Below are 18,753 nucleotides of genomic sequence, written 5' to 3'. Positions count from 1 at the left end.
TTCCTGGAGCCCCTGGAGAGCGGTCACATCAGCTGATACTGCCGTTCTACACAGGAGATCGTCGTGGGACACTCGTGGATTTCTGCGGATCAGGGAGTATATTAGTTGTTTGTTATTTTAACATTTTTTACAGATGACACTGGCTTCGTGGGAACAAAGTGACAAGTGATGTACTCTATGTTTAATGTACTGTATGTTTGTATGTATGTATTGTATGTAATGTATGAATGTATTGTATGTAATGTATGAATGTATTGTATGTAGTATGTATGTATGTATGTATGTATGTAGTATGTATGTATGTAGTATGTATGTATGTAGGTTTTTTTTTATTTTACATTCAACACATTAGCCGGATGATGGGACTACTACTGTCCCATCATTGGCTAATGTGGCAATCACTGTCACTGTAGCAGGCATCGTCCGATGGGACTTGGAGTCCCATCGGACGATGCCTGCACACACGCACAGAGCCCCGGCAGCCTGCACAGCCTCTGGCAGGCACGCACAGACCCCTAGCAGCCCCGGCACAGAGCCCCGGCAGCCCACACAGAGCCCCCGGCAGGCACGCACACAGACCCTTGGCAGCCCGCAGAGAGCCCCCGGCAGTCACGCTCAGACCCCTGGCAGCCCGCACAGATCCCCGGCAGCTCGCACAGAGCCCCGGCAGGCCCGCACAGAGCCCCGGCAGCCCACACAGAGCCCCGGCAGCTTGCACAGAGCCCTGGCAGGCACGCACAGACCACCGGCAGCCCGCAAAGAGCCCGGCAGGCCTGCACAGAGCCCCGGCAGGCACGCACAGACCCCCGGCAGGCACGCTCAGACCCCCGGCAGGCCCGCACAGACCCCCCACGGTCATGCACAGACCCCGCCTGCACACACAGACATGCAATCTCCGCCCACGCACCGCCCACACGCCATTATAGTGCATCATTGCACTATGGGAACTTCCGATTCCGGTATCCGATATCGCAAGTATCGGAACTCGGTATCGGAATTCTGATACAGTGAATATCGTCCGATACCCGATATTTGCAGTATCGGAATGCTCAACACTAGTTGTCACACAAAATATTTATATAATTTAATTTCTCTTTTGTTCATTCACTTTGCATTTTGCTGGGATAAAAATAAACTAACACTTCTATTTTTGAAAGCATTATTTGCAGTGTTTTCTTCCACAGCTGTTTAAAACTTTTGCACAGTACAGTATATTCCATACAATATATAGAAGATAGTTCCATGTATTTTCTGGCTTATATAGTGTCTCTTGTGAAATGCACAGTGTATGTGTTGTTGAGTGTAACAGATAGTGTTGAAGTGTGTGGGCAGGCATGTAATACATATATTTAAAACGACCAGAGAGGGCATTGTGATGGTAGCATAATATAAGCAGGGCTTCTCGAATTGTTTCCCACTCACACATTTATGTAACAATAGCGGTTTCATTTTCTCTCGTTCGGCTTTGTGGGCAGTTCTACTGCATTCCCAACACGGCATGACTTGTGTCAGCCATAAAGCTGTGCCCAAGCGTGGTGGAGACTTATCATTAACCAGCTGAATGAATTACATTCCAGTCTAATGTGCTGTAGACCTGGATTCGGTGTCTAATATTTCGATTTTAACAATGTGACAACATATTAATGGAAAATGCTACTTGCTAATATAGGTGCAGATTAAAATAACAGTCGCCAGCAGAAAGCAGGCCTGACATATACGGTAATCATTTAGCGTAAATGGGGTATTTTCTATATATTGCATACTAATTTTACATTGCTATTTATACATGCATATATCTTTGTATTATATGTTAGATACACTTGCAAACTGTGTTATCAGAAATGAACACCCTCTCTGAAAGGCATCTCAAGTCCTAACGAGGGAGTCCATATGTTACTATGCCAAGATTAGATCATTTTAAAGTGGTAACCTGCGCCCTTCAAAAGAAAATCTTAATTGGCACATTTCCTTCATACACCAGCAGTGAAATGATTTTCATAGTATTTTGAATGGCAACATATTATGTTGATACAGCCTTAGCTAATTCCTGGAATTTATGGCATGACATAACATTAGTTCCCAAGTTTAACTTTTTCATTTCTTCGACTGTGCTCAAACCTCACACTTGAATAAAAGAATTCCCCGCACACACATCCACTTGCCGTCATCTGCTGGCCACTGGTGAGCCAATCTGCGCAGAAGGGATTTCTGATGAAGAGCCGTAGCATATGTTGTTTGTTTCCTCCTATTTATTTTAACACTGCAAATTACTAACCCACACTATAAAAAAGCCGCGGCTATTTTGTAAAGCTTCACACAACACAGTTACTCGAAAGCCCAATAACATTTAGTATCCTTTATTTCAAACTCAATGACTCTGAAAGGAAACCAGCTGTGGGGAAAAACCGGTCCGCCACGCCTGCCCTAGACATACAGCTGGTTAGTCATTACGGCTCCAGATGTGAAACATAAACTGTAATTATCCCAATGACTAACCAGCATTTGTACACTAAATATAAGTTTTGTTCATCTGTTCCAAGGCTGGAGTTAAACGTTGCATGTGTATTGTACTGGTTAGGATGCTAGCGACCGCAAAATGAAGAGTTACTATGAAGATGATGAAAAAGTGAGTATCCTAATCACACTACACACAGAATGATTCTTCTCATGCTTGTTCTTACAGCAGGCCATGTGGAACGCTGGATACATAGAGCTCAGTGCAAGTAGTGGGTCCACGGTAGCCCCAGACTATAAGTGCAAACATAACATCACCATACAAGTGTCATGTTCAGAAATGATATATAACACTGGTATACAGTATATAAAAGTAATGGGATTTTTTAATTCGGCACTCTCAAAATACCCTAAATCCATTAAAAATACCGTATATAGTGGAGTATAAGCTGACCCGAATATAAGCTTAATTTTACCACAATAAACAGGGAAAACTTATTGACTCGAGTATAAGCCTGGTATACATTGTCTCCTCATCCCTATCCTGGTATGCATGGCCCCCTCATCCCTATCCTGGTATGCATGGCCCCCTCATCCCTATCCTGGTATGCATGGTCTCCTCATCCCTATCCTGGTATACATGGTCTCCTCATCCCCATCCATGTATGCATGGCCTCCTCATCCCTTTCCTGCTATGCATTGTCTCCTCATCCCCATCCTTATATGCATGGCTCCTCATCCCCATCCTTATATGCATGCGGCCACTTCATCCCTATCCTGGTATGCACGGCCCCCTCATCCCTACCCTGTTAAGCATGGCCCCCTCATCTCTATCCTTGTAAGCATGGCCCTCCTCATCTCTATCCTGGTATGCATGGCCCCCCTCATCCCCATCCTGGTATGCATGGCCCCATCAGAAAAACATAAAAAAATAAACTAAATCCTACTTACCTTCCATGCGCACCTCAAAGCATGTTGCTCCAATGCCAGCAGCTGATTTATGCTTGTAAGCAGCGCATGACAGTGATGTACTCACTGTTTTCCTTAATGGTGGAATGCCGTGATCCCTGGGGTAGTGGGCGTGCCGCTGATGCTGCCGCTGTGATGGTGCGGTCACCTGGGAGAGACGTAGCGGCAGGAGCCGCTAGTCCGCGAGAACCTCATGCGCCCCGGCCGGAAGCAACAGCGAGGTGGCGGTAAAGGGTGGTGGGCGGAGCTTTAGGTGACGTCACCGAGCTACGGAGCCAGAGGAGATAGATGCGATATGGGCAGTAAACCAACGCGTTTCAAGGGTTATTAGTGCCCGCATCCAAACCTACCCTTTATATATAGAAGTCTGTCCTCCCCCTTGTGCTATTCCCAATTAATTATTCAATTAAGGATCCAATTTGGGTTCAAGTGCTTGATTGCAAGCAGATTAAACATGTGTGTTAATGTTTATATGCTCAAGCGTGTGTGTTGATTGAGCTAACTACTAATGAGGACTGGGAATGTGAATTCTAGATGATATATAACAGAAAGTTGCTAAAAAATATATATAATAACAATAAAATACTTTATTAATAATACCTGATTAAAACCGATTGAACATGATTAAAATAAGGTTTTGCTTTCTCAATAAAAAATGTATATATATGCGCATGACCTAATAAAAAATACATAGTGGTTTATACCACATTATCATTATCCAAAGCTGTGCAGATAGAAAGTTCCAACAGTTTATGAATCCTAACAGCTGGGTGCGTGTACCTGCATATACGCTTACCAGTTTATCGTGTTATGACTGGTTGGGCTTGTGGTTTTACACTTCTCTCAGGTGAAGTGATATTAAAACTTATTGTGTTAGATTCTGCAACTTATGCCCTGAGAAGCAAAGTTTTGTGGAATAAAATATAAAAATATATCAATGAAATGTATAAAGCTCTGTCTCCTGATTTAACCCTTTAGGTGCTAGGCTATCCAAAGAGAAGATCCACTTAGATTCTGCCCTTGACATTATTTTGATGTAATCACCACCCCTTGGATTTTTAGGTACAGTTTGGATGCCAAAAAAGGAGATTCCCTTACACGATTTATTGTGTTTCTCATAAAAATGTACATGTCAGCCCAGGAGTGTCCCGTGTGGTGTGTACATGTCGGCCCCAGCATGTCCCGTGTGGTGTGTACATGTCAGCCCCAGCGTGTCCCGTGTGTTGTGTACACGTCAGCCCAGGCGTGTCCCGTGTGGTGTGTACATGTCGGCCCAGGAGTGTCCCGTGTGGTGTGTACATGTCAGCCCAGGAGTGTCCCGTGTGGTGTGTACATGTCGGCCCCAGCGTGTCCCGTGTGGTGTGTACATGTCGGCCCCAGCGTGTCCCGTGTGGTGTGTACATGTCGGCCCCAGCGTGTCCCGTGTGGTGTGTACATGTCGGCCCCAGCGTGTCCCGTGTGGTGTGTACACGTCGGCCCAGGCGTGTCCCGTGTGGTGTGTACACGTCGGCCCAGGCGTGTCCCGTGTGGTGTGTACATGTCGGCCCCAGCGTGTCCTGTGTGGTGTGTACATGTTGGCCCAGGCGTGTCCCGTGTGGTGTGTACATGTCGGCCCAGGCGTGTCCCTTTTGGTGTGTACATGTCGGCCCAGGCGTGTCCCGTGTGGTGTGTACATGTCGGCCCCAGCGTGTCCTGTGTGGTGTGTACATGTTGGCCCAGGCGTGTCCCGTGTGGTGTGTACATGTTGGCCCAGGCGTGTCCCGTGTGGTGTGTAAAATTCATTTGTTTAAGGTTATCCTAAAATTCCTAAATAAAAAATAAAATAAAAAATCCGTTTGAAAATGGCTCTGGCCATTCCAGTGCAGTGGCAGCTATTGGTGATCTGACAGCTGCTACTGTGCAGGTGGCGCCATCTTTGTAGAGAAAAAAAAATCCACCTGCAAATGGCGCCGCCAATGCCTGCGCAGTAGCAGCTATTGGATCACCTCTATATACACTGATAGATCCTACTGTGCAGGAACGGCAGGTGCCATTTTCAAACGGATTTTTTTTTTTTAACCCCTCTGTGACCTTAGACGTACTATCCCGTCGAGGTGCCCTGGGCTTATCTGACCCTGGACGGGATAGTACGTCATAGCCGATCGGCCGCGCTCACGGGGGGAGCGCGGCCGATCGCGGCCGGGTGTCAGCTGCTTATCGCAGCTGACATCCGGCACTATGTGCCAGGAGCGGTCACGGACCGCCCCCGGCACATTAACCCCTGGCACACCGCGATCAAAGATGATCGCGATGTGCCGGCGGTGCAGGGAAGCACCGCGCAGGGAGGGGGCTCCCTGCGGGCTTCCCTGAGACCCCCGGAGCAACGCGATGTGATCGCGTTGCTGCGAGGGTCTCACCTCCCTCCCTGCTCCCTCCAGCCCCGGATCCAAGATGGCCGCGGATCCGGGTCCTGCAGGGAGGGAGGTGGCTTCACAGAGCCTGCTCAGAGCAGGCACTGTGAAGCCTGCAGCGCTGCATGTCAGATCAGTGATCTGACAGAGTGCTGTGCAAACTGTCAGATCACTGATCTGTGATGTCCCCCCCTGGGACAAAGTAAAAAAGTATAAAAAAAATTTTCCAAATGTGTAAAAAAAATAAAAAAAAATATTCCAAAATAATGAAAAAAAAAAAAAAATATTATTCCCATAAATACATTTCTTCATCTAAATAAAAAAAAAAAACCAATAAAAGTACACATATTTAGTATCGCCGCGTCCGTAACGACCCGACCTATAAAACTGTCCCACTAGTTAACCCCTTCAGTAAACACCGTAAGAAAAAAAAAAAAAAAACGAGGCAAAAAACAACGCTTTATTATCATACCGCCGAACAAAAAGTGGAATAACACGCGATCAAAAGGACAGATATAAATAACCATGGTACCGCTGAAAGCGTCATATTGTCCCGCAAAAAAAGAGCCGCCATACAGCATCATCAGCAAAAAAATAAAAAAGTTATAGTCCTGAGAATAAAGCGATGCAAAAATAATTATTTTTTCTGTAAAATAGTTTTTATGGTATAAAAGCGCCAAACCATAAAAAAATGATATAAATGAGGTATCGCTGTAATCGTACTGACCCGAAGAATAAAACTGATTTATCAATTTTACCAAACGCGGAACGGTATAAACGCCTCCCCCAATAGAAATTCATGAATAGCTGGCTTTTGGTCATTCTTCCTCACAAAAATCGGAATAAAAAGCGATCAAAAAATGTCACGTGCCCAACAATGTTTTCAATAAAAACGTCAACTCGTCCCGCAAAAAACAAGACCTCACATGACTCTGTGGACCAAAATATGGAAAAATTATAGCTCTCAAAATGTGGTATTGCAAAAAATATTTTTTGCAATAAAAAGGGTCTTTCAGTGTGTGACGGCTGCCAATCATAAAAATCCGCTAAAAAACTCGCTATAAAAGTAAATCAAACCCCCCTTCATCACCCCCTTAGTTAGGGAAAAATAAAAAAAAATGTATTTATTTCCATTTTCCCATTAGGGCTAGGGTTAGGGCTAGGGTTAGGGCTAGGGTTAGGGCTAGGGTTAGGGCTAGGGCTAGGGTTAGGGCTAGGGTTAGGGCTAGGGTTAGGGCTAGGGTTAGGGCTAGGGTTAGGGTTAGGGTTAGGGCTAGGGTTAGGGTTAGGGTTGGGGCTACAGTTAGGGTTGGGGCTAAAGTTAGGGTTAGGGTTTAGATTACATTTACAGTTGGGAATAGGGTTGGGATTAGGGTTAGGGGTGTGTCAGGGTTAGAGGTGTGGTTAGGGTTACCGTTGGAATTAGGGTTAGGGGTGTGTTTAGATTAGGGTTTCAGTTATAATTGGGGGGTTTCCACTGTTTCGGCACATCAGGGGCTCTCCAAACACGACATGGCGTCCGATCTCAATTCCAGCCAATTCTGCGTTGAAAAAGTAAAACAGTGCTCCTTCCCTTCCGAGCTCTCCTGTGTGCCCAAACAGGGGTTTACCCCAACATATGGGGTATCAGCGTACTCAGGACAAATTGGACAACAACTTTTGTGGACCAATTTCTCCTGCTAACCTTGGAAAAATACAAAACTGGGGGCTAAAATATAATTTTTGTGGAAAAAAAAATATTTTTTATTTGCATGGCTCTGCGTTATAAACTGTAGTGAAATACTTGGGGGTTCAAAGCTCTCACAACACATCAAGATGAGTTCCTTAGGGGGTCTACTTTCCAAAATGGTGTCACTTGTGGGGGGTTTCTACTGTTTAGGTACATTAGGGGCTCTGCAAACGCAATGTGACGCCTGCAGACCATTCCATCTAAGTCTGCATTCCAAATGGCGCTCCTTCCCTTCCGAGCCCTCCCATGCGCCCAAACGGTGGTTCCCCCCCACATATGGGGTATCAGCGTACTCAGGACAAATTGGACAACAACTTTTGGGGTCCAATTTCTCCTGTTACCCTAGGGAAAATACAAAACTGGGGGCTAAAAAATAATTTTTGTGGGAAAAAAATTTTGTTTTATTTTTATGGCTCTGCATTATAAACTTCTGTGAAGCCCTTGGTGGGTCAAAGTGCTCACCACACATCCAGATAAGTTCCTTAGGGGGTCTACTTTCCAAAATGGTGTCACTTGTGGGGGGTTTCAATGTTTAGGCACATCAGTGGCTCTCCAAACGCAACATGGCGTCCCATCTCAATTCCTGTCAATTTTGCATTGAAAAGTCAAACGGCGCTCCTTCCCTTCCGAGCTCTCCCATGCGCCCAAACAGTGGTTTACTGCCACATATGGGGTATCAGCGTACTCGGGACAAATTGGACAACAACTTTTGAGGTCCAATTTCTTCTCTTACCCTTGGAAAAATAAAAAATTGGGGGCAAAAATATAATTTTTGTGAAAAAATATGATTTTTTATTTTTACGGTTCTGCATTATAAACTTCTGTGAAGCACTTGGTGGGTCAAAGTGCTCACCACACCTCTAGATAAGTTCCTTAGGGGGTCTACTTTCCAAAATGGTGTCACTTGTGGGGGGTTTCAATGTTTAGGCACATCAGTGGCTCTCCAAACGCAACATGGCGTCCCATCTCAATTCCTGTCAATTTTGCATTGAAAAGTCAAATAGCGCTCCTTCCCTTCCGAGCTCTCCCATGCGCCCAAACAGTGGTTTACTGCCACATATGGGGTATCAGCGTACTCAGGACAAATTGGACAACAACTTTTTGGGTCCAATTTCTCCTGTTACCCTTGGTAAAATAAAACAAATTGGAGCTGAAGTAAATTTTTTGTGTAAAAAAGTTAAATGTTCATTTTTATTTAAACATTCCAAAAATTCCTATTAAACACCTGAAGGGTTAATAAACTTCTTGAATGTGGTTTTGAGCACCTTGAGGGGTGCAGTTTTTAGAATGGTGTCACACTTGGGCATTTTCTATCATATAGACCCCTCAAAATGACTTCAAATGAGACGTGGTCCCTAAAAAAAAATGGTGTTGTAAAAATGAGAAATTGCTGGTCAACTTTTAACCCTTATAACTCCCTAACAAAAAAAAAAATTGGTTCCAAAATTATGCTGATGTAAAGGAGACATGTGGGAAATGTTACTTATTAAGTATTTTGTGTGACATATCTCTGTGATTTAATTGCATAAAAATTCAAAGTTTGAAAATTGCGAAATTTTCAAAATTTTCGCCAAATTTCCGTTTTTTTCACAAATAAACGCAGGTACTATCAAAGAAATTTTACCACTATCATGAAGTACAATATGTCACGAGAAAACAATGTCAGAATCACCAGGATCCGTTGAAGCGTTTCGGAGTTATAACCTCATAAAGGGACAGTGGTCAGAATTGTAAAAATTGGCCTGGTCATTGACGTGCAAACCACCCTTGGGGGTAAAGGGGTTAATGAATTTCAGGATTACATCAAACAAACTTAATTATGTGCACATTATACAGTATATGTGATTGTCCTGTTGAACAGGGGCTGCACCTGACTGCAGAAAGAGGATTTTTTCCCCCCAAGATATATATATATTATATCTTGGGGGAAAATATTCAATATTCATTATGTGAAACAGGGGGCAGGTCAGTGAGGGATCAGTGACCTGTCAGAAGCCATACAGATGAATATCTAATCAGAGCACCACATGAAGACCTCCCTTCAGTCCCGCACGAGCATATCATTAACTCAAAACTGAAAATAAAGATTAAACAAAAAGCACAAAACGGATTCCTTCACCCCAGGTATCATTTTAATCAGTATAACGGCGCCAACCTGGCAGTGTGTATAGGTTACTGTGCACAATAATGCTGACAGGTTCTCTTTAAGTATATAGCGTGGACTTGTGTATATAGCATATAGTAAGGTGCCGTGTATATTTATAGAGTAGATACGTGTATATAATATGGTGCTGTGTATTAGATGGTGTGGACTCTATACTATATACACAGTCACATCTCTACACTCGTATATAATACACACACCGCTCCATACCAGGCTTTATAACACAGCATATAGTGTGGAGCTCTGTATATAGTGTGGACTCCCCATTATATTAGTAATGGGGAGTCCACATTAAATAAGTATCACTTAAAATAAATAAGTATATCACAGCTCCACAGGACATACTACAATATAGTCCACGTATTGGTACAGTACACATGTAGTAAATAGTGTGGCACCTACACACATACACACTCTGCACAGTGCCACTTCTCCTGTCCTGAATACTGGGTGTAAGGCCGGGGTCACACTTGTGAGTGCAATGCGAGAAACTCACATCAATACCCGGCACTGCCGCCGGCACTTTGGCCGGAGTGTGCGGCTGCATGTATTTCTATGCAGCTCAACGCTCCAGTCCGAGTGCCGGCGGCAGTGCGGGGTATTGAGATGCGATACTCGAAGTGTGACCCCGGCCTAATGCAGATTTTGTGTGTGTATGTGTCTTTATTTAACTCTTTATGCACCATTTTATTATGTTTATTACTAAACATTGGGCTTGGTATTATCTATCTGTCTATACATATACAGTATCTAACTATATCACTACAGGTATCTATAGATCTATATCTCTATCTATCTATCTATCTATCTATCTATCTATCTATCTATCTATCTATCTCTATAGATCTAAATATCTATCATCTATCTATAGATCTAAATATCTATCCATCTATCTATCTATCTATTATCTATTAGTGATGAGCGAGTGTACTCGTTGCTCAGGATTTCCCGTGCACGCTTGGGTGGTCTCCGAGTATTTGTTAGTGTTCGGAGATTTAGTTTTCATTACCTCAGCTGAATGATTTACAGCTATTAGCCAGGCTGAGTACATGTGGGGGTTGCCTGGTTGCTAGGGAATCCCCACATGTAATCAAGCTGGCTAATAGCTGCAAATCATCTAGTTGCGGCGAAGAAGACAAAATCTCCGAGCAGTCATAAATACTCGGAGATCACCTGAGCAACGAGTATATTCGCTCATCACTATTATCTATCTATAGATCTATCTATCTGTGTGCGTAAATATTCTTCAATGGAGTATGTAAATGAAGAGGTTGGACAAGAAATGACATCAATTTTTTTTTTGTTCAATAATAGAAGCTTTCAAAAACACATACAAATCTGCATGAAAAAAAAAAACACATTAAAATCCGCACAAAAACGCATGAAAAAAACATGGATTTTTACCTGCGTTTTCTGCCAGGAGAGGAAGAATCTGCACAGAAAATTCCACAGGCAAATCCGCAACGTGTGCACATACCCTAATGTTTTTTAGGGTTGATGTCAGCTGCGTAATGTCAGCTGATATCAAACCCTGGTGTAAGTAATGGAGAGGTGTCTTTCAGCTCACACGCTTGAGCATATAAACATTAACACATGTTTAATCTGCTTGCAATCAAGCACTTGAACCCAAATTGGATCCTTAATTGAATAATTAATTGGGAATAGCACAAGGGGGAGGACAGACCTCTATATATAAAGGGTAGGTTTGGATGCGGGCACTAATAACCCTGATGAAGAGGGCTAGAGCCCTTGAAACGCGTTAGTTTACTGCCCATATCGCATCTATCTCCTCTGGCTCCGTAGCTCGGTGACGTCACCTATAGCTCCGCCCACCACCCTTTACCGCCACCTCGCTGTTGCTTCCGGACGGGGCACACGAGGTTCTCACGGTCTAGCGGCTCCTGCCGCTACGTCTCTCCCAGGTGACCGCACCATCACAGCGGCAGCATCAGCGGCACGCCCACTACCCCAGGGATCACGGCATTAAGCCATTAAGGAAAACAGTGAGTACATCCTGATCACATATGTATGCACACAACTTGTGGAATCAGCATAACATATATCTAGTGTATCAGGAAAGGCTCTGTCCAAACCTATACATATGTAACATTTAACCAGCTCAACAGTATCCCATTCCTGCAAAGTTCACATTGTTCCACTATTCTTCTGTATCCTAAGTGAGTATAACCAACATCATTGAATTCACTATATGTATATCCATCTAGATCATAGACCATAAAGTTTGCAATCACCAGCAGCACTCCACACTGAGCAATTAGTTCTTCTCGCCCCCCCCTTCCCCCTCCCTTTCTGGGAATTATCTGGAGCGCCAGTGTTTCTTCCATTTCTATATATTGCAAAATAGGTTAGATTATGGCATCAAATAGATAGGGATTTAGATAAAATGTACTTTCAGCTTGGACCACCCCTGTAATAGAGCAATATGTCTGAACTGGAAAAAAAACTACAGAGGTACAGCTCCAAATAAGTTTGGTAGTTCTGCTAATAGCATACCCCCTATCTAGTCCATAAGTAGTGCAGGTTTGACAAGTGAAATATGGGGTCTTGCGAGATCTGTTACTCCAGAATGATTTAGTTGTGCAAGCACAATGGGTTTCAGAATGTATTCATATCGGGTCAACATTGACAAAGTACATTCACCTGCTTGTCAATTCTCAACATCATTGTGGAGTAGCAGAGTCCAAGACAACCCCATACAGATCTATGTCCAGCCCATAGCCCTGTACAGCTCATTTACATATAAGAAAAACATGGATTTCCCTGGAACAAGACATCGGATCGCAGATATTAAGGTATCATTTTATTTAGCTTCCTATGACCTACATGTCCATATAGACGGCTTAGGAGGGACGATCCTACCGACACCAAATCATTTACAATGTGAATGTAATTGTACTGACAGTCAGACTGTTATTCATATTACATTGGTATCCATTGAATTATTTTGTGTCCTTTCCCCCTGGTACAGGACAGGAAATTAAATGAAAACAGTTTGGTCAGAGAACGATACCATTTCAATTCACATCAAGCCTATCTGTAGCAAATGAAAATGCTAGTAATGAGAACTGAGGATTTTCCTTGTGGTTACTCTGTGCACATTCTGTCATCTTTCCCAGGAAAACATATCAAGCCTTTCCGATATTGCACACCAGGCACTGGCGCAGACAGAGCAGGTCTACTTAGTGAGGACTGACCTGCATGGTGAGAGCCGAGCTATGTAACACTATCCATAAACAGCAGCTGGTGGGAAGACATGAAAGAGGAGGAAGCCGGGACAGCACCAATGACTGGAGGCGCTGTCCTCCACCTGGGACTGAACCGCTCATTAATAATTATGTACCACTCAGCTCCGTGACTGATGGAGCTCTCACCTGTCACATCTGCCGCCTCGGGAAGAAGCTAACAATGATACTGGGCTTTGCTCACATTCTCATGCCTCAAACAAGGACTTTACGCCATCTCTTTTCATGTTAAGTGTCTAAAGGTGTCCATCATGTATTATTTATTTGGGTTTCTGCATCCATTTTTATAAGGAAATCTAAGAAGCAGTACAGGAACTTCTCAATATGTTGTACATCGATGACGCCCAGACGTCCTCTTCCTGGAAAGACCCGTTTAATGGTATAGTTAGGCCTGATAGATCATATTGATGATGATTTGATTGTAATGACTGCATGGAAAATAGAAGTGGCTAATGCTGCATATCTGTTCTAATTTCCCTTGTGTGTTTGACATCCTCAATTAAGGCTGCCAGAAATCTTTGGAGACAATGGATTTTTTTTTAATCCATTCATATAGTGAGCCAATTAGTAAACCAGGAAATCAAACTAAGTAGACTCTATGAACCATAGGTTGCTCGTTACAGTACAGGGATATACACAGACTTGTTTCTGTATGACATCTGCGTGTTAGTACGTTGCAAATGCGACTTTCATACAACTGTCGTGCCACAATATATGTTCCAATAGAATTGCAAATTCGATTAGTATCCATGGGGTGAAGGGTGGCACAAGAGGAACTGTGGCTTCCAATGCCTCTAGTGTTGCATCACAGCACCCTCTGCTCTTTGGGTTTCAGTGGTAACACGTCCACTAGGTCACTTAGCTAATCATGCCTCCAATGGTCGGCAAGTCACACCAGCATGCAACCTAAATACATCTCTCGGCAATACGTCTCTCTGTGTCAGGCTTACAGTTAGGGCCAGAAATATTTGGACAGTGACACAAGTTTTGTTATTTTAGCTGTTTACAAAAACATGTTCAGAAATACAATTATATATATAATATGGGCTGAAAGTGCACACTCCCAGCTGCAATATGATAGTTTCCACATCCAAATCGGAGAAAGGGTTTAGGAATCATAGCTATGTAATGCATAGCGTCCTCTTTTTCAAGGGACCAAAAGTAATTGGACAATGGACTCTAAGGGCTGCAATTAACTCTGAAGGTGTCTCCCTCGTTAACCTGTAATCAATGAAGTAGTTAAAAGGTCAGGGGTGGATTCCAGGTGTGTGGTTTTGCATTTGGAAGCTGTTGCTGTGAGCAGACAACATGCGGTCAAAGGAACTCTCAATTGAGGTGAAGCAGAACATCCTGAGGCTGAAAAAAAAGAAAAAATCCATCAGAGAGATAGCAGACATGCTTGGAGTAGCAAAATCAACAGTTGGGTACATTCTGAGAAAAAAGGAATTGACTGGTGAGCTTGGGAACTCAAAAAGGCCTGGGCGTCCACGGATGACAACAGTGGTGGATGATCGCCGCATACTTAATTTGGTGAAGAAGAACCCGTTCACAACATCAACTGAAGTCCAGAACACTCTCAGTGAAGTAGGTGTATCTGTCTCTAAGTCAACAGTAAAGAGAAGACTCCATGACAGTAAATACAAAGGGTTCACATCTAGATGCAAACCATTCATCAATACCAAAAATAGACAGGCCAGAGTTAAATTTGCAGAAAAACACCTCAAGAAGCCAGCTCAGTTCTGGAAAAGTATTCTATGGACAGATGAGACAAAGATCAACCTGTACAAGAATGATGGGAAGAAAAAAGTTTGGAGAAGAAAGGGAACGGCACATGATCCAAGGCACACCACATCCTCTGTAAAACATGGTGGAGGCAACGTGATGGCATGGGCATGCATGGCTTTCAATGGCACTGGGTCACTTGTGTTTATTGATGACATAAGAGCAGACAAGAGTAGCCAGATGAATTCTGAAGTGTACCGTGATATACTTTCAGCCCAGATTCAGCCAAATGCTGCAAAGTTGATTGGACGGCGCTTCATAGTACAGATGGACAATGACCCCAAGCATACAGCCAAAGCTACCCAGGAGTTCATGAGTGACAAAAAGTGGAACATTCTGCAATGGCCAAGTCAATCTCCAGATATAAACCCAATTGAGCATGCATTTCACTTGCTCAAATCCAGACTTAAGACGGAAAGACCCACAAACAAGCAAGCCCTGAAGGCTGCGGCTGTAAAGGCCTGGCAAAGCATTAAGAAGGAGGAAACCCAGCGTTTGGTGATGTCCATGGGTTCTAGACTTAAGGCAGTGATTGCCTCCAAAGGATTTGCAACAAAATATTGAAAATAAAAATATTTTGTTTGGGTTATGTTTATTTGTCCAATTACTTTTGACCTCCTAAAATGTGGAGTGTTTGTAAAGAAATGTGTACAATTCCTACATTTTCTATCAGATATTTTTGTTCAACCCTTCAAATTAAACGTTACAATCTGCACTTGAATTCTGTTGCAGAGGTTTCATTTCAAATCCAATGTGGTGGCATGCAGAGCCCAACTCGCGAAAATTGTGTCACTGTCCAAATATTTCTGGCCCTAACTGTATATGCTGTCAAAAATCATCTTAAACATCACGCGTGCTGGTGTGCGTCTGCAGATTGACTGCCAAGCCAAAGAATTCTGTCAGCATACTGCTAGTGCTTGTCCACACAATGTTCATTGGTGTGGATTTCGGAGTCAATCCACCTAGGAAACTAACTTCAAATAGTCTAACTACTTTCAGGTCTCCCAAAGACGATAAACGTCAGTGTGGTCCATGTCTGCTCTATAGTGGCGTTCCAAAATATCACTACATAGTAGAGCAGAAGACTGCAGTTGTGCAGCTGTGGGAGCGGGAGTTGTCTGTCAGACACAGCCGAACTCCACACAGAGAAAGTACACACAATGTGTATACAGTAATATGAAGCGATAATGCTGTTTTCTCCTCCAGACCCAGCGCTCAAGAAGGGAAGAAACAGAGGCTAGGAGACCCAGTCAGCTCTGCTGTGCAGTCTAGAGGCTGTATTTCCATTGTGACTGAGGCTAATGTATCAGCCCCAGTTACATGGGAATGAGATGATAAAAAAGTAGTTGAATGTTGAAATGACCCAAAAGGTCTTTAAACTCTTCACGACATATGACATATATTTACGTCATATGTCAAGTCCCTGCTCAGGACTTGACATATTAGCTGTCATGAGCCTTGAACAGCCGTGGGTGGATCGGAGCTGTCAACCAGTTAAATCCTGCTGTCAATCTCTGACAGCGGGATTTAACAAGCGCCGGCGTCACAAATCCGGTGAATCAGCGCCCCTGTCACATGATCGTGGCTGGCATTCATAGGAGATCGTCATTTCTGCTGTACACAGGAGTGCTGAAGTTTCCTAAGGGGACTATTAGAATATTAAATACTATAAAAAGTGAGGAAAACCCACCCCACATAAATTTAAATCACCCCACTTTTGCCCCATTGTAAATAAAGCAAATAAAAAAAATAGACATACAGTCATGGCCGAAAATGTTGGAACCCTTTAAATGGTTCCAAAAAATGTATTTCTCACAAGAAATTATAGCAATTACTAATGTTTTGTTACACACATGTTTATTTCTGTTCTGTGTATTGGAACAATACAAAAAAACAGAAAAAAGGCAAATTAGACATTATTTCACACAAAACCCCCAAAATGAGCTCGACAAAATTTTTGGCACCCTCAACTTAATATTTGGTTGCACACCCTTTTATATAAATAACTGCAATCAATTGCTTCCTATAACCATCAACAAGCTTCTTACCACCTCTCAACTATTTTTAACCATACTTCAAGAGTGCCTTCTCCCACCAGCAATTTTAAGATCTCTCCACAGGTGATCAATGGGATTTAGATCCTGACTCATTGCTGGCCACTTCAGAACTCTCCAGCACTTTGTTTCCATCCATTTCTAGGGGTGTTTTTTAAGTATATTTGGGGTAATTGTCCTGCTGGAAGATCCATGACCTAGGACGCGCACCTAGCTTTCTGACACTGGGCACTACATTGCGACCCAAAATCCTTTGGTAATCTTCAGATTTCATGATGCCTTGCACACAGTCTAAGCACCCTGTGCCAGAGGCAGCAAAACAGCCCTAAAACATCTTTGAACCTCCACCATATTTGACTGTAGGTACTGTGTTCTGTTCTTTATTAGGCCTCATTCTGTTTTTGGTAAACAGCAGAAAGATGTGTTTTACAAAAAAAAGCTTTATCTTGGTCTCATCTATCCACAAGACGCTTTCCTAAAGGAATTTTGGCATATTCACATACATTTTGGCAAACTGCAGTCTGGCTTTTTATTTCTCTGTGCCAGCAGAGGGGGCCTCTTGGGTCTGCTGCCATAGTGTTTCATTTCATTCAAATGTTGATGGACAGTTCACGCTGGCACTGATGCACCTTGAGCCTGCAGGACAGCTTGAATTTCGTTGGAACTTGATTGGGGCTGCTTATGCACCATCTGGACAATCCTGCATTGCAACCTTTCATCAATTTTTCTCTTCTGTCCACATCCAGGGAGATTAGCCTGCATATTACTAAGTCAGTTTTACCATATAGTGAACATGGTAAATAAAAAAAGCCAAAAACAACTGTGGAATTGCACTTTTTTTGTAGATTCACTGCACTTGGATTTTTTTCATGTTTTCCAGTAAATTAATGATGCCATTCAAAAGTACAACTCGTCCTGAAAACTTGTTCATTAGATATGAACTCCGCTTAACTTTAGCATGTCACCACGAGGCACCGAGCTGAGTAAACATGCACAGCTCAGTGCCTCTGCTGGATGGCAGGCTGTATAATTGCATCATGCAACAATGCAACCTGCCAGCTAGATGTAGTAGAGCTAGACGTGTCACGGGACAATGGGCTTTTCTTCTCGTCAGACAAGTGAGGAATATGGTTGTTTATGATTTTATTTCTTGTACAGGTGACATTGGCTTTAGTGCTTTGGGCGTACAACTGTTTTTGTTCAAAGAAAGGACTCTATTCTGGCTGTTATTTTTTTCAGAATTTGACTATGGGGTTAGTAATGGGGGCGTCTTACAGATGCCTCTCCATTACTAACCTTTGGGCTTAATGTCATCTGACGTTACAAAGGTGACATCAACCCCAATACTATCACCCCACCAGGCAAGTGGGAAGAGCGAGGCCAAGTACCAGATTTAGCGCATCTTATGAATGCGCCATTTCTGGGGAGGCTAAGAGTTGATGTTTTTAGCAGGGCCAATATTCATGGCCCCTTCTTAGGCTAATAATATCGGCCCACTGAAATGTGCCTAGCCTTTGCTGGTTTTTAATTATAGGGGGACCCTATGTAATTTTTGGGGTCACCCACTTTAATAACCAATAAAGGTTAAGTATACAGCTGTGAGCTGATATTAATAGACTGGGAAGCTCCATGGGTATTACCCCCTTCTCAGGCTATAAATATCTGCTCCCAGCTGCCTGCTGATTAATAAAATTTCAAGGGACCCCATGACATTTTTTCCAGAAAATTACTTACTAAAAAAATACATGTACAGTAAGCTACACAGGCAAAGCCCTGATTATATATCTCAATCACATATTTATGTCTATCTAATATATATATATATATATATATATATATATATATATATATATATATATATATATATATATATTTCCCTTTAAAAACTATGTGTAAATGAAATGACAGAGAATTACTCTATGTAAAAGCTCACATTAAAATCGCATTG

The 18,753-nt window shown here is 42.9% G+C and overlaps 1 protein-coding gene across 3 annotated transcripts in view; it reads right to left on the bottom strand.

Moving 5' to 3' along the window:
- MOB3B (MOB kinase activator 3B) overlaps positions 1 to 18,753 on the bottom strand; it is a 112,567-nt gene that overhangs the window by 15,176 nt on the left and 78,638 nt on the right. Inside the window, exon 4 of one of the 3 annotated variants that reach the window (XM_069765345.1) lies at positions 14,248 to 14,325. The exons of the other annotated variants lie outside the window; for them this stretch is intronic. Within the exon in view, the coding sequence (XP_069621446.1) occupies positions 14,296 to 14,325 (30 nt within the window). The 3' untranslated portion in view covers positions 14,248 to 14,295. Of the gene's footprint in view, positions 1 to 14,247; positions 14,326 to 18,753 lie in introns of those variants that run through there. 3 annotated transcript variants of the gene reach the window in all.

This window comes from Ranitomeya imitator, chromosome 1 (assembly GCF_032444005.1).
Source record: "Ranitomeya imitator isolate aRanImi1 chromosome 1, aRanImi1.pri, whole genome shotgun sequence".
Lineage (NCBI taxonomy): Eukaryota > Metazoa > Chordata > Amphibia > Anura > Dendrobatidae > Ranitomeya > Ranitomeya imitator.
The sequence above is the reverse complement of the archived record's forward strand: the minus strand, read 5'-3'. Positions and strand labels throughout refer to the sequence as shown.